The sequence below is a fragment of the Hydra viridissima genome, unplaced genomic scaffold (genome assembly GCF_058129835.1).
Source record: "Hydra viridissima isolate aposymbiotic clone 2 unplaced genomic scaffold, HvirCarnegie_v1 scaffold_1, whole genome shotgun sequence".
Lineage (NCBI taxonomy): Eukaryota > Metazoa > Cnidaria > Hydrozoa > Anthoathecata > Hydridae > Hydra > Hydra viridissima.
This window is the reverse complement of record NW_028324300.1, coordinates 31,357,949-31,374,558: the sequence shown is the minus strand read 5'-3', so window position 1 is coordinate 31,374,558 and position 16,610 is coordinate 31,357,949. Positions and strand designations below refer to the sequence as shown.

The following is a 16,610-nucleotide window of genomic DNA, read 5'->3' as shown; positions in this document are numbered from 1 at the left end:
ACAGTATACTTTGGATACTGCAAAGCTTTATGTTGAACTATACCCCTGGTGTCCAATGACTCCAACTCTGCATAAAGTTTTAGTACATGGTCCTGATATAGTAGAGAATGCGCTTTTGCCAATTGGACAAATGTCGGAAGAGGCTGCCGAAGCCAGAAACAAACATTTCCGGGAGTACAGACTTAGCTATGCTAGAAAATTTTCTAGAGAAGATTGTAACCAAGATATCATCAATAGGTTATTGTTAACATCCGACCCTCTGTTGTCCAGCATTAGGAAAAAGAAACACAAACTTACAAAGCCTTTTTCAAAAGAAGCTGTGGAATTGCTTCTTCCTGGAGAAGTCCAAGATTCCGACACTGAAAACAACGAAAATGAAGAATATTCTGACAATGACGAAGTGGAATCTAATTAAATATCAAAATATGTTATTTACCATAATAATGTTTGAAAAGTAAAATATCTTTTATTTCCTCAAATCCTATTGAATAGAATAAAATGTAATCCCTAAAGTACCCATCTTTCCCCTATATTGAACGCCACTGGCTTGGATTTGTACAAAAAACATATAGTTTACAATTTCTTGTCATATGGTAAAGTTTTCAGCTGTTAAAATGAGAGAAATGATTTTGGCCAACTAAAATCGTCAAATACTCCTACGTGCGACGATAGTGAACTAGCGTACCTCACACAGCATGCATAAGGCGCCCAGTTCTTATCCTGGTCTACGACTTTGCAACCAAAGTATAGTTCATACAGTTTTTTCACATGTGGTGTCAATCTTCGTCTGCATCTCTTTAAAGTCAGTTCGCCACAAATGTAGCAAAAGTTGTCGGCTTGATTTTTACAAGTTCTGGGCATTTCTTGTTTCAATATACACTGTATTATATCTATATATTACTTGGCTAACTGTAGTTTATCTAAAATAAAACAGACTTACATTTAGTCTAATACAAGGTTAAACAAATGTAAGTAGGTATATGATAAAGAAATGCTAATAAATAAATCATAAACAACTGCTAATAACTATATTAAAAATCAGATTGACAACTTTCATAGTGAAAATTGAAAATTTGAAAATGTCAATTTACGCAAAATTGGTGGGTCACACAACAAAACGGACATCATTTTCGTAATCTCCAAATCAAAACACATAAGGTAGTGTCAATGGCATTTCCGTTTTTTTTTCGTTGTTGTACAGTGTAATTGGTGTTACCCCCTCTTGATGTTTTACAGCTTGACAGCGCCGCACAGTGACTAAAAACAACAAAGAAATGGCAAAAACCCCTCACATTTTTTTTGTAAATATAGTGCTCTTTTTTTAATAATAAATTACAATAATTACTGATTTAAAAAAGTGAAAACAGTTTTTTTCATAAAACATATTTTATATTCTATGCTTAAAAGAAGTTAAAAATTTTAATGTTACTTTCAAAGAAGTCTGAAAAATGAGAGATTTTTATTTAGTAAAAATAGAGACTTTTTAATCTAAATAAAAGTCTATATTTACTTTAAAGATAATCTTTTAACTTTATATATTTCAAATATATTGAAAAAATATATTTGAAATATAAAAATTTCAATCTGATTTTTTTTGTTTAAATTAGAAGAATTTTCTAAAATATTATAAAATATATGCATACTTATATGTTTTAAATATCAGCTAAAAAAATATTCCACCGAGTTCCAAGAAGATATATATTTTTTTCAGTTAATTAACACTTTTACTTTTAAAATAAAATGGGATTGCTGCGGTCACCTACGGTATAGGGAGTTACTAAAGAGATAAATATGTCAGTGAATCCAGAAAAATTTTCTTTGCTGCCATTTTTAACAGTTTATTATATCAAAACAAATGAAAATGGCAGAAAATAAAGTTTTTATGGACTCACTGACATTTGAATTTGAGTTTTTTTACTTGTATAATCTGTTTTAGCAAATCAAATATAGTTTTAAGAAACATAATTTTGTCATCATATGCTACTTAAAAGTTTGTTAAAATGTTTATTGCTAACTTTGAATAATGATTTATTATTCAATAAGTACTACAAATTTGAAATAGCTTTACCTGACAACTTCAGTAATATACAAGTAACATTATTTACTAAAACATTGTAGGAAACTTAATGTGGTAATTGTCAAAGAAATAACACAAAATGTTAAGCAGTGTAAAGTGAAAAGTTATATAAAGTACTCAAAAATGTTTCTGATATTTATTAATGATTTTTAAAAGTAAGAACAAAAAGATTAGATTTTATCTCAAATATACGTGAATTAGAAGTGGTTATGGAAGGATTTACTTAACGAAATCAAATAAAACTGAAGAAATTAGCTAAGAGAACATAAATAAAGGCTACTTTAGATAGATTTATTTCAAAAGTGAAGAAAAAAATAAAACAATGTGGTAGAAACTTTGATTTTTTTTTTAGAAAATGAATATCAATGGCTTCAAGGAAATCTTATGACCAATAAAATTAGCCACTTTGGTTCTGGTAAACCCCATAAACAATGGGTGGTCCTTAGAGAGCGAAGCAAAAGAGAAAAAATAAAAGAACTTGGTGTTGAACATTATTGCTCCATTTTTAGTCTCTGCAAGAAACACATATTTTAAAAAAAGTCAAATGTTTTACAGAAAATTTAAAAAAGTTAAAGACACTTTGGATAAAACCTTTCCTTTAAATATGAGTGTAAAGCAAGCTCTTGATTTAAAAGTGAATACTGAAATTAGCGATAAACAAAATGATCAGAAACTTAGCCCTTAGACACATATTCTTGCCCTTCTTGCACAATATTTTAGTGAAAAACTATCCTAAAAATATTTTTTTTCTCTGATTTCACTTTGTTACCACTAATATTGCTAAAGCTGTGTTTATGTAGATAGTATAACAATATTAATAGTAGCAGCTGAAATAAATGAAAGTAATTCTACCAGAAGCATACAAATATCAAGTAGAGTAATGTACCAAGATGATGTGTATTGGCTTGAAAATTCTAAAATTTTAATTAAAATTATTTTTTACACATGGAGCCAAACCCTACGCACGCGTTAACGCGTATGCACGCAATGTACGCGTCAAAGGTGTGCGTAAAAGAAAATTTTGTTAACAAATTTGAATTCTTTGACCCAAAAAAGTATTATTTTCATATATAATTTGTTTAGTTACGGCTTTTATCAAAATTTTTTGAGTTTTTGCCGTTTTTTGATCATCCTCAGTCAATGTGCGTTGTAATTTAGTTAAGCTTTGGTTGGAATGCGTTGTGACTAAATTCCAATGATGGTACGTCATCATTGCGCCAATGTTGGCAATCTGACGTTGAAAAAAATGTTGTAACAGTGTTGGCAACAAATGCTGAATTATCTGACAATAGAATCACGTTCGAACAACATTGATTGCCATATCATCAAGCCATTGTCAGCATTGTGAGAAAAGTTGGAAAAACGTAGGCAATCAACTTTTATTGTAGCGACATTAATTCAGCATCAGAACGCCAACGTTAACCAAACATTCAATCTTCATCACAAACCACCCAGCAAACATTAAGCAGGCGGACCGACAACGGACCACTGTCAGCACTTATGCCGTGCCGACGTCGGCCGCCCGCTGCGTTGCCGCGTAGGCTTGCACATCGTATTTACATCGGTCCGTTAGCGGAAAGTTGCAGGCGGTTCGGCAGCGGACCGATGGCGGCTAATCGACAACTTTTGAACAACGTTCCGTCAGCGGCAAACCGATGATAAAGCGATAGCGGAATAGCATAGGACCTATAATAAGTTTTCACTAAGATTTGAATGCATTGATATACATATTATTTTTGTGTTTTTGTTTGAATAGAACGCACTAATCGTTAGCAAAATTGTGTATATCTTTCAGCGCAATTTTTACTCATAAAAGAATGGCAAATCATGCCGATGCCTGGAAGGCACTTCAAATACCTTGACTTTGTGCATAGGTATATAGCCATTAAATACGAATTTATCATACTAAAATTCTCCTTGCACCAAAAAACACTACCCCAACTGTAAATCAATAGGTCATACGTGGCAACGCTTAAGCTCGGTGAACAAAAAAAATGAATAATCAGAAGTTATAATAAAAATCATCTTAAGATTGCAATTTACAATTACAATATGAATATTAAAGTCACAATAATTTTTTTTTATTTAAAACAGAATATATAAAATATTAGTATCTATAGATTATTGCTTAACTTGCGTTTAGCGAACTTTTAAAATATAAAATAAATAGTTAATTTTAAACACATCTTTAAGTTTAGTTTATTCTCATTTCAATCGAAAACTAAATATGCTCGGAAAGCCATATTGTGTTGAAAATCGATTTACGTTGCAGTCTGCAGACTTCTAACATTTACCTGAAAGCAGACAATGATATATAATGAAAATATTGAAACAGTTAAGTTTAGAGCTATTACAACAAAGATAATAAACTTACCTTCTCAGTCCTTAAAAACGTTTTTGTTTAAAATAGTCTGATCATCAGTTATTGACAAATAACTCCAGATACTAAGTTTATCTACATTGAATAAATATAAATTTAATTTTATTATTTAAGCATAATTTAAAACATAAAAACAACAAAAACATTGCTTAATTATATTGCTACATTATCTTAACTAAGGAAACATCTTTAAAAAAAAACTATATAAAAATAAAGTCATAATGCATGCCTTTTTTTAAAAATAAAACTTCATATAAGTAACCTTAAATACTCTACCTGGTATAGCAATTCCTATCAATACACTTGAGGGGCTAATGAACAATAAAAAAAAAATTGTTATTTCATTAAAAAAAATTATCTTTACTTTTAATTTTAAGTTAACAAATAAAATAGTATTTAAAAATGATATACTTACATGCCAGGTTGGAAATCAAACTGTGAAACCCACAGCAACTTAAGGGCAATGGTGAACCTTTTGCAAACCATAGCCCTAAGACACAAGTGCAGATCTGAAAAAGAATGAATCAAAGACAGAACACATCAATAAAAAATATAATTTGATGAACTAAAATATACTTTGCACATTGAACATAGTTTTCACCATGCAAGCAAAAACATAGCACAATATAATATACTATGAAAATACCTTGAAAAAATATAAAGAAAGCCAAATAGTTGAATGAAATAAAATGGTTTAGTAAATAAGTATATAATTTTTTCAAACAGTAGACAGACTCCAGAAATTATATTTTGGATTTCTTTCAAAAACAACATTGAAACAAATAACATTAAAATAATAAAATCTATCTTACTTTATTCACTGGTAACATTTAATATCACGATCAATTTAAATTCTCATTAACAATCTCATATACAAGAGGTTACAGTAAAAGGGAATGAAAATGAAAAACATGGAAACAGTAATATTTATTGCACAAATACTTTACTCCAGTAAGTTTAAAATATAAAATATTTAAAAATATATTAAATATTGTAAAATAAAGATAACAAATTTGTAAATAAAGATAACAACTTTGTAAATAAAGATAACAAATTTGTAAATAAAGATAACAAATTTGTAAATAAAGATAACAAATTTGTAAATAAAGATGTTTATTTTGTTTAAAAATGTTATTCATCTTCTGAACTAAAAAATGCCTCTTTATTTAATGGCATTGGAAAACTTGATGTAAGCATCAGTTTTTTCTTGGCCATTTTGTCCAAAAGCTCATTATTGAAACTTATATAAATTTACATAAATTGTTTTATTTACTAAAGCTGGTATATATTAAAAAATACATATAATATAAATCGCTGGGTATATTTGGACATTATAAAAAATAATTTGAAATCAGATGCTGCTAAATTAAGGTTAGGAAATAATTGGATATTTCAACAGGATCGAGATCCAAAACACACTGTTTATGTTGTAAAATCATGCTTGCTCTACAATATTCCAAAACAACTGCATTCTCCTCCCCAATCACCAGACTTTAACCAAATAGAGAATATGTGGGATTATTTAGACAGACAAGCAGGAAACAGAATAACAAATGTTAATATGCTAAAAAATATCTTACTAGAAGAATGGAATAAAATTCCGTCTTCTTATACCAAAAAATTAGTGTCACTGATGAACAGAAGATTAAAAGCTTGTGTAAATGCCAATGGATGCTCAACAAAATACTAAAGATTTTTTAATTTTTCATATTCTTATTTTTTTTTACAAGTTTTATTTAGTGTAGGAAAACTTTTGTGACATTATAAATTCAAAAATTAAACTTTTTCAGTTTTACAAATAAATATTTTTATTTAGTTAAATATTTTTATTTAGTTAATTATTTTTTATTTCTTGTACAATATATTCTTGTTACTTTGATATAAAATTATTTTTTTGCATTTAAAATGGTTTTTATTAAGTGTTTTCTCTAAATTGTAAGGTGTACGAAAACTTTTGTGATTAACTCTGTGTGTGTATGTGTGTGTGTGTGTGTGTGTGTGTGTGTGTGTGTGTGTGTGTGTGTGTGTGTGTGTATACATAAATTAGTCTTTTTAATTTTGAGTCTTATAAATATATATTGAATCTATATCCATACTTTATATCAATATCTAAACTTAATATTATAAAGTATTGCTATAAGTATAGCTATAAGATTATAAGAATGTTAAAATCATATAACTTTTAATATTTATAAGCAATAATTATAGCTATATTTTATAATATAAAGTATAGATATAGATTCAATATAAATTTATATATATAATTTATATTTTAAGACTAAAAACTAATTTGATTTTTTTTTACATCTTATTTATTTAATACTTACTGTTTTACTTAGTATATAATTTTATCAGAGTTATAAATATCAAGTAAACTATTGTTAAAAAATAAATGTAATAACAATTTTGAGCATATATTTAAACACTAATAAGTTATAATCAGTTAATTTTTTATAAAACAGTCACAATTTAAACATCGATCAATCTAAGTCTCACCAAAAGCAGGCATTTCAATCGAAATGACTGCTTTTGGTGTTATAACGACAGCTTACCGCTATCCAAAAGCCAACTCTGGATTTGTGTTGGCAAAACTGTAATGTATCGCCATGTGTTTACCGAAGCTGGCATGCCGATTTAAAAACGTATCCCACAACGAAGCGTTTTGCCGTTTTACAGCCAAAGGCGGTAAGCCAACACAAAACGAGATAACGGTCCATCATCGGTTAGCCAGCAGCGGCAATCCCATTAGGCATCACAGTGGGCCAGCAGTGGCATACCGGCGGCGGCTTTACGCATCACGGTCCGCTGAAAGCATGTTTGCTGGGCAGTCATATACAGTCATTTATCATTTTAGACACTTTTGCAAAAGCATATTCTTAAACTATAATAAACTCTACTTTGACTTTACGACATCGTTGTACCTGATTGGCTTTATTATGATTATATAGCTAGCTTTGCTAGTCTTGAAATCGTTTAGAAAGATTTTATACTTTATATATATGGTTAGTTGGTATGTTGAAACTGTTATGACGATTTATTTTCAAACTTAGATTTTTTCATTTTTTCTTATTTATTTAACGGTTAGTACGAGTCTAGAAAATATATCTTTTAGACTCGTACTAACTTTTTTGTCTTTCCTATAAAATCAGGATTTGTGGACTTTTTGTTGCCTTTCTGCAGTTAGCGATTCATATGTCAAAGTAAAGGAATATATCATTGATTTTAATAGGTAGGTTTTGAATCTTAGGAAGATCCAATTTTTAGAGATTTCTCGTTTGAAATTATTTTATGCACCCCTTTTTTTTTTAATTAAATCGCGTGACTAAACTTTAATTGTACCAATGGCCATGGGGTCCTCAACCTTTCGCTTTAATTGTAACTAAAATATCAATATCGGTTGTTGCCTGCATGACTGACTTATTTTTTCCCCTTCAAGCTCTTCGGTTGAACACATAATTTGAAATACTTCATAAATTATTTCAATTATGAAACTCAAAGAAACTCTATACCAATAGACTCTGGAAATAGATCATTGAGGATTAAATCTCTTTTTTATCACCTGTTATCATCTGTAAAATTTAGTAACGGAAATAAGAACACAAATTAATTTATGCTACATCTCCAGAAACGATTTACATCTTTAGAAATGATTTAAATGAATACTTTAATCTAAAGTTATTTTAAAAAACATCAAAATAATGTTGAGGAATATGATATCCAAAAGCGAATTTAGGCCACCTATCAAAATTAAAACAGTTTTTAGAAAATAAAAAGTTCCTAATTTTTTTGTTTTTTATTTCACATTTTTACGTCCGACTCTAAGTTCGTTAGACATTCTTTCATAGATTTATGAATACGTAAACAAGCCTCAATACAAGCGACGATATTTTGTACAGTGTCATCTAAAGTTTCTTCGCCTTGCTTTAATAAAAGAGATACTTGGTTTAAAGAAGGTAAATAAGCTGTTATAAGATGTCCTTTACACAGTGATAGTTCTTCGCCACTCGGATCAATACGTAAAGTTTTATCAGTAAAAGCAACAGAACAACATGAAACTAAGTCCAGCATTTCAATGCCAGCATCAGCCAACGCTATTGAAGCTGCTATAATAGCGTGACTTAAACTATTGCCACTGTCCTCTAAAATTGTAATGTAAATATCGATTTGAGCTTTCGGATAAGATTCTAGACAAACGGCACATTCAAGAGCTTGAATAATAGAATAGGAGTATTCTTTACTAAGAGAACCCTGACTGGAGACTCTTTCTTGACAAGAGAAGGGAGCAAAATTAACTTCACAGAACAGGATGCCCTTCGAACTAAACTGGTGGCGCTTTGGATTATCACGTGGTCCATATACAGCACATATCAACTTCGTATCCCATGTCTCTACATAAGAGGAACCATTTGCCTGATGAACACTACCTTTAAAATGAAAAGCAAGAAACATTAAATACTTTAAAAGCCTATATATGCGTATATATGACGTATAACAAATAAAAATAATAAAAAAAAACTCGAGCGTTTGTTATGTTATGCTATGCTTGTTTCACAAACGATATAAGTAATCCAGTGCAAAAAATACCGTAACTTTATTAACTTGCATTAGTTAAATATCATAATTGTTATCATGTTAAAATTACCATGATAACACAAAATCATAGGAAAAAATCAGGTCAGTTATTGATCTAAACATATCAGTTATTTATCTAAGTTATTTTATCTAGAAATATAAAACGTTTGTCAAAAACAAGTTAAATACTAACTCTAAGTCCAAATGTATACTTTATGACTTATTTATTCAGTGAACTTTTCAAAACATATTTTTATCTCTGCTTTTGACGTAGTTTATTTTAGTATTTTACACAAAAGAGGCTTTAATAAATACAAAAACACAATGCTAAAAGAAGAATAAGGAAACGAGGCTTTCATTGTGAAGCTTAATCAAAAACTTCTCTAACCAACAAGAAAAAACCCTCTCACCAGCTTTTAGATACAGTGGTCTTATTTCATCTACTCCACGGCCATCTTGTCTTAGGCGACATGATTTATTTAAAGTATCAATCTTGCATGAAATTGATGTGAACGATTGTGTTTCTTGAGGCCCCTTTAATCTTCTTGAGTATTGACTTGGCATGATTTTATATTACTGCTTTAATGAAAAAATAAAAAAAAAAGAAATAATATACTAAAAAGAAATAATATATTAAAAAAGAAAGAAAAGAACATAACACAGTATAAAAGAAATTCATTTAATTTAAATATGATTGAAAAATAGATTTTATTTGAAGCTACACTGTTAAAAAAATATCGCGCTTTCTACGGAAAATTTCCGGCAGCTACGATGACAAAACTTCCCGTTATTTTACGGAAAAACCCATCACATGTAAACGGAAGTTTCTGTAAATAAACGGATATTTCCGTTTAAATACAATGGGTTTTTTCCGTTTATTTCCGTTAAATAACGGGAGGTTTTGTCATCGTAACTGCCGGAAGTTTTCCGCATATAAACTGAAATTTCCGTTGAAAATCAATGCGTTTTCCCCGTTAAACAACAGAAAGGTTGTGGCAACTCAACTGCCGTATAGTTTTCGTAAATGAAAGGAATGTTGTTCATATGAAAATTTAAAAAGTGAACATTTTAAATGTAAAATAGATTGAATGTTATCGAAAATATTATCTAAAACAAATCATTTTTGATTTACAATAAAATATTAAATTTTCCGTGATTAAATAATCAATTTGTAAATAAACAACTTCAAAAAAAAAAAAATTAAAATTTTAATAAAGTATTAGCACATAATAATGTAATTATATTACATAATTCTATATACATTTACAGTGGGGTGCAAAAAAAAAGCCACACTCAATTTTTTAATAAAAAAAAAGCAATAAAAAATGTCTTAAACTCATATAATGAAAGTAATATAAGACAATTTTGATAGAAAGGCTTTTGATATTATTGTATATTACATATAATAAAAAGAAATTAGGATTTGTGAAGTATTTTTCAAGTTTTAGTTGTATTAGTATTTAATTGGCCACACTTTATTTTTTATGACTTCTGCGCATCTAGAAGGCATACTGTCTAAAAGTCTTTTTAATAAGTCATTTGGCAAAGCATTCCATCCAACAAGAAGAGTTTGGAACAGTTCATCTTCATTTGTTGCCCTACAATCTTTCAATTTTTTATCCAATATAGACCATAGGTTTTCAATTGGCGTTAAATCAGGAGACTGTGCTGGCCAAGACATAACTGGTATCAATTTAGATTCTAGATATCTCTTATTCAACCGTGCTGTATGTTTGGGATCGTTATCCTGCTGAAAGATGTAGTCACCATTAGGAAAAAATTCTTTTATACTTGGTCCAAGTTGATTAACTAAGATTTTGTGATACAAATGCTGGTCCATGGTGTCTTTCACCCGGTAAAGTTGTCCAACTTTGTGTGCACTAAAACAACCCCACACATTGACCTTTTTGTCATGTTTAATGGTTGCGTTTCATGTTTGGGGGTTGAATTTTTCCCCAACTAATTTCCAACAGTGAAGTCGACCATTATAAAACAAGATGAAAGGAGACCCGTCGCTCCAAATAACTTTAGCCTATTGTTCACATGTCCAATCTTTGTGCTCAATGCACCACTTTAATCTTTTTTTGCGACTGATTTCACTAACAAATGGTTTTTTTATTTGCTTTCCAGAAAAAAATTCACCTGATACTTTTATTCGACGAGATATTGTCCACTTTGAGATATTAGTAAGGTTCAAATCTAGTTTTATCTCACTACATGTGATTTTACGATCTTTTTTGACGGTGTTAAGAATGTAAGGATCTTCCTTTTTTGAAGTTTTAGGTTTTCTCCCTGATCCAATAGACCTTTCAGTTGTAGCATTTTGTTTATATTTCTTCACCAATTTGCTAATAGTGGAGTTTTGCCGTTTAAAACGCTTTCCATAGCTTCTATGAGACTCTCCTCGATCAGCAGCTTCAATAATTCGTCCAATTTCTATATCCGTTCGTTGTTTTGTAAAATATTAAATGTGCCCATATTATTCTGTCTTTTTAATGATTTTTGTTATATAAATATGAGTTTATATATATACATACCTCTTCTTTCCTGAATTTTTCACTGCCACATCCAATTTTTTTTGTTTTGCTTGATTATACATTTTATACTTAAAATCAAGAAAAAATGTCAGTGTGGCTTTTTTTTTGCACCCCACTGTACATAAAAATTTATTTTTATCTAATATATAATATATTGGTTTCCTAAAATATAAATATTTTGGTTTCCTAAAATATAAATAAATCAACTCAAATGCAAAAAAATATAGTATTTCCTTTCTTATCCATTTCGAATCAACTAAAAATAAAAATGCATAAGTTTTTGAGTAAGGAAACATTTTAATATTTAATAAAGTAATAAATTATAAAAAAAGTTGTTACTGTATATGACTGATTTAGCGAAGGCCAATTTTTTGCCATTGTTGGTGCCAGTTTTAAATTAGATTTAAATTAAAATTAGAAAATTAGATTTTTTTATATTATTAAGTAAATAAAAATCTTTAGAACTTCTTTGAAATCAAATTCTAATAATCAATTACTAAATTTACCTACCAAATAATACAATGATTTTTTGAGCAGAAGATAAATTAAGAAAAAGTTTAAAACTCTATTTTAACTCTAATAACAATTATTTATTCTAATAAACATTTTAACAATCCAAATGTTCTTTTCTAATCTTTAATAAAAATTTATTTTGATTTATTATAAAACCATTTAAAAAATAAAAATAAAAATTTTTTATACTAAGTTATTTTACTAATTTTATATACCATTGTTATATATTATAATATAATAAAAAATGAATATTTTATAATAGAAAATTAATATCTCTAACCCATCTGGTCATTAATCATTGCTAAAAAAAAAACTAAATTTATGAAATAACATTTCATTATTCTAAGAATGTTTAAAAATTAACTTTTTCTTGCTTAAGTTAAAAATTGTTACAAAATTAATCTCTCTTTATTGCTATTATTTTTGCTAAACACAAAATAATTAAAAATAACTAATTTAATATCCCTGGAGTTGATAATACACCAATATATATATATATATATATATATATATATATATATATATATATATATATATATATATATATATATATATATATATATATATATATATGTATATATGTATATATATATATTATATACAGTGCTGGGCAAAATACTTTTTAAAAGTATTTGAAATAAAAATAAAATACAAGGAAAGTATATCAAATAAAAATACATTATAAAACTATTTTAAATACAAAATACAAAATACTGGAATTGTAGCGACTCGAATCGTACATCACAACTTTATTGACATAATTTAACCTTTAAATCAATATTTATTGGCCTTTAAAAGTAACAGTTTTTCGAGTGTTGCATCACTAAGACAGTTCCTTCGTGGGGTCTGAATTTGTCCAGCGGTGCTAAATAACCGCTCAACAGGTGCGGATGAAGGTAAGGTCGTATTGTACCTCACAAATACGTGTTTTATAACTTCATATTTTGCCAAGATTTTAAAATCCATACCAGAGTCGCTTAAGTACGATAAACATTCGTTGTTGACTGTTGTTTGTTCTGCAATGTTAATTTCGCTAAACGAGAAAAAATCATCACTCATGCCAATGCCACTAGCTGATTGAGTACCTGGAAGTGGGTCAGGGTCAGAAATAGTATTAGCTCTGTCCAACAACTGTTGTTGCTGAGACTTAGCTGCACGAACGAAGAGATCACAACAGAAATCTTTTTTATCACCCGGAACCCATCTCATTTTGAAGTAGGGATGCGATACTGCTGCAACTATCCTGCTGGCATTATGTTCAGAAAATGACAGATGAACCTCAAGTCTTGTTTTCAAGCTTGTAAGCATAGATTCTGCAAATTTCTTAGCATGCTTCAGTGATTTCTGCTGCAGGTCCTGCAACTTCTCTGTACAGTGTGCAGCGTCGGAAATACATTGCCAAAGTACACATTGTCACTTTGTAACCTGTCAATGGCAACAGCAATAGGAGCCATTATCATTACATACTCTTCTAGACATTCTAACTCCTTCTTTTTGAACTTTGGCAACTTCAAAACGTCGCATATTTCTCCAAGCTTATCTTGCAACTGGAGAATGCATTTCAATGCATCATGCCGGGAGTTCCATCGTGTAGGGACTGGTATCAGTATTGCCCTTGCGATAATTTTTTTCACAGCATCCGATGCCTTGGAACTTCTATGAAGCAAATTCCAAATGCTGGTACTCTTGGCCAATGCAGCTCGATAAAGACGTTTGAAATTAGCATCAGAATCACATGCTTTATCTGCATCAGTAGTTGATGTGAGGCTGAGAGAGTGACTACTGCAAGCTTCATGGTGAGGCAGAACAACTTCAGTATCATCATCCGTGTCTTCGCTAACTGGTAAATTTAGGACTGCAGTCATGTCCGCTTTTTCAACATCATTGTCGGAATTTTCTGCTTCATCATCATCACCAGTTCCTGTTTCCTGAATTTGTTCTTCAGCAGTTGCAGAGATCCCTGAACCAGATGCAGTACTGCTAGTATCTACAAAATATTCTCGGAAGGCTTTGCTGAAGTTAGAGGCATTATCGTTACTGTTGCTGTAATTTTTTCCACGTGTAACCCATAATCATTATGAATTTTTGAGATCATTGCAGCCACTGAGTCGTAAGTATGACTTCCAAAAAAACATTGACAGGAAAGAGCAACAGATATGCGTGATACTGAGCATTCAGTACTAATATCAATATAGTGAGCTGTCATTCCTAAGTAGCTCTTTTGGTTCACTGACCAAATGTCAGCTGTTGTACAAACAAATGGTACTTTACTGAAGACTGTTCTTTTATCATTACGCATTTTTTGCAAACAGGCGTTTAATCGCTTGCCTAATGTTTTGCGACAAGGTATACTGACATTGCGATTGAGTCCGTGGATCAAATTTTTAAACGTCGGCTTTTCCACTGTGATCAAGGGGCGCATTTCCTTCACAACGTAGTCAGCAATAAGCTTGTCAACTTCATCCTGTGAAATGGATGTTTGATTTCGAGGCATAATATGTATTTGTTTCAACTTCTTAGAAGCAGGACCAGATTCGACAGAAGGTCCACCTCCAACTCCAGATTCCATCTCAGCTACCGAGCGCTTACGCTGTTTTGCAACTTAAACCTTGTGCTGCTTGTATTCCTCGATTCGCTTTTTGCCATGAGCATTCTGCAACAACAACAACAACATTCAATCAACCGAGATTATTGCATTTATTTGTGTTATGTTGTAGCATTGCTTTATGTGTTTATCGTTTTTACTGTTTAGTGCGCAATATAATATAGTGTTTTTGTAGTTATATACATACCTGAAGATGTTGAGTAAAATTAGAAGTTGCTTTCAGTGAACCACTGTAGGTTTTTTTGCCAACATAACATACACTGTGCAATAATTTTAACACCCCCTGTAGTTTTACTTTTAGATATAATTTTGAAAAATTTTCCATCAAAGTATGGCAGGGACGGCTTGTTCACTCTCAGCATTTTCATTTTCTACAATTTCAGTCGTTTTCTACAATTTCAGTCCATTTTGAATTTTTGGTAGATTGGTTCCCTCTAATATAGTAATTAAATAACAAATTACCATTACCAAGGGTGGTCCAAGGCAGCTCAATCCAGCCAAAGAACTTTTGGATACCAAGTTTTAATTAATTTGCTGTTGGTGGAAAAGTATTTTGTATTTTGTGTTTTAAACAAAATAAAAAATAGCCTTGAAAAGTATTTGAAATAAAATTGAAAATACTAATGAATAAAACCATTTCAAATAAAAATAAAAATAATACAAAAGTATTTTAAATAGTATTTTAAATACTTTCATTTAAAATACTTTTTAAAATACTCAACACATATTATATATATATATATATATATATATATATATATATATATTATAATATTTATATAAATTTTTCAGTAAATAATCGAAGAAGAAGAAGATGCAATTGTCAACTTTTATAAATATTTCTATTTCTTTTTGAAGCTAAATGTGTACCCAAATATAAGTTTGAAAAATCATCACTTATGGCGGTTTAACATGTTAAATATAACTGCAGTTATTAATAATACAACGGAAACTTCCGTATTTGAAAATTTAGCCGCAGATACGGAAAATTTCTGCACATAATGTATCGGTACATCCCATACATGGATATACGGATACTTTCCGTGCAAGTAACAGAATATTTTCCCGTTTTTTAACGGAAATTTTTAACAGTGTATAGGTAGTCCTGGATAGGAATAAATTTATGGAGAACTTCTTACAATTTTGTTGTTCACCTAAAAAAGACTTTCTTCAGCAAGCTTTTAAAACAATAGAAAATAAACTCACAAACATTGAAATTTCTACTATCCCATTTAAAAACAAAATATAAAAAATTTGTTTTGTTTAAAATTGCTTTTTTTCTCTATACTCTCTAACTTGTTTAATTTGCATTTCCATTTCCTTGACTCGTTGTTCAATAAGTTTCTGATCGTCTTCTTGCAAATTTACAAATGAATTTAAGACATTAAATGCTTTTTCACGAATGGCAGAAAAACAATGTCTATTTTCTCCAAAATCCATAAAAAAAATACCATAAGTGATAATCACAGCAGTAACACCATAGGTAAATGCAGCAAACTGAGACTGATGTTTTGGAGAGAAAATAGGGACATCTAAGTCTTCAACTAAAGGGTGTGAGGGCTGATGTTTAACTCGCGAAATAATTGCTTGAATAACACGTTGACTTGGTGTCAGCATATCTTATCTCAAGTTATTTTTTAAAGTAAATAAAATATCTAAAAAACAAAACATGCAATAAAGTGTAAACTAATAAGAATTCGTTTGATTTATTGATTGACATTCAATCTCTTCTCTCAATCAAAAATTTTAATTTTAATGTAAAGCGGCTTTTTAAACCTTTTAGAAGATATAAAATTAAGTTTTTCAAAAAAAATTCTTAAGAATTGTAACAAAAATAAAAGCTTTAGAAAATAATGACTTTTAATGTTCACTTGAAAAATTTAAAAACTTTATTTGATTTTTTTCTCTTCATAGTAGTCTTTTCTT

The 16,610-nt window shown here is 29.6% G+C and overlaps 2 protein-coding genes, 1 long non-coding RNA gene and 1 pseudogene across 7 annotated transcripts; all 4 read right to left on the bottom strand.

The window, feature by feature from the left end:
* Positions 1-4,097: 4,097 nt before the first annotated feature.
* On the bottom strand, positions 4,098-7,132 carry LOC149894524 (uncharacterized). 3 transcript variants are annotated; one of them, XR_016449354.1, is made up of 5 exons: positions 7,010-7,132; positions 4,873-5,948; positions 4,734-4,768; positions 4,452-4,532; positions 4,098-4,371 (listed from the first exon to the last, which is right to left on the bottom strand). It is a non-coding gene; the product is annotated as an uncharacterized LOC149894524 (long non-coding RNA). The 3 variants fall into 3 exon arrangements; XR_016449352.1 differs by having other exon boundaries at positions 4,873-4,966; positions 7,010-7,100; XR_016449353.1 differs by lacking the exon at positions 7,010-7,132 and adding an exon at positions 6,038-7,001.
* A 1,103-nt stretch (positions 7,133-8,235) lies between these two features.
* LOC145192425 (exosome complex component MTR3-like) lies at positions 8,236-16,368 on the bottom strand (annotated as a pseudogene). Its single transcript, XR_016445680.1, has 4 exons — positions 15,981-16,368; positions 13,252-13,260; positions 9,440-9,605; positions 8,236-8,881 (listed from the first exon to the last, which is right to left on the bottom strand). The product of XR_016445680.1 is annotated as an exosome complex component MTR3-like (transcript).
* Positions 11,061-11,493, bottom strand: LOC149894523 (uncharacterized; the record flags this gene model as incomplete). Its single annotated transcript, XM_090070868.1, has 1 exon — positions 11,061-11,493. A coding segment is annotated over one exon (432 nt), but the record flags the coding sequence as incomplete, so codon positions are not given.
* On the bottom strand, positions 12,687-15,220 carry LOC149894522 (uncharacterized). 2 transcript variants are annotated; one of them, XM_090068955.1, is made up of 2 exons: positions 14,872-15,220; positions 12,687-14,732 (listed from the first exon to the last, which is right to left on the bottom strand). In XM_090068955.1, exon 2 carries the CDS (start codon positions 13,942-13,944, stop codon positions 13,414-13,416), a length of 531 nt encoding a protein of 176 aa, XP_089925081.1. In that variant the 5' UTR covers positions 13,945-14,732; positions 14,872-15,220; the 3' UTR covers positions 12,687-13,413. The 2 variants fall into 2 exon arrangements, with proteins under 2 accessions (XP_089925081.1, XP_089925072.1); XM_090068946.1 differs by having other exon boundaries at positions 13,925-14,732; positions 14,872-14,996.
* Positions 16,369-16,610: the final 242 nt, after the last annotated feature.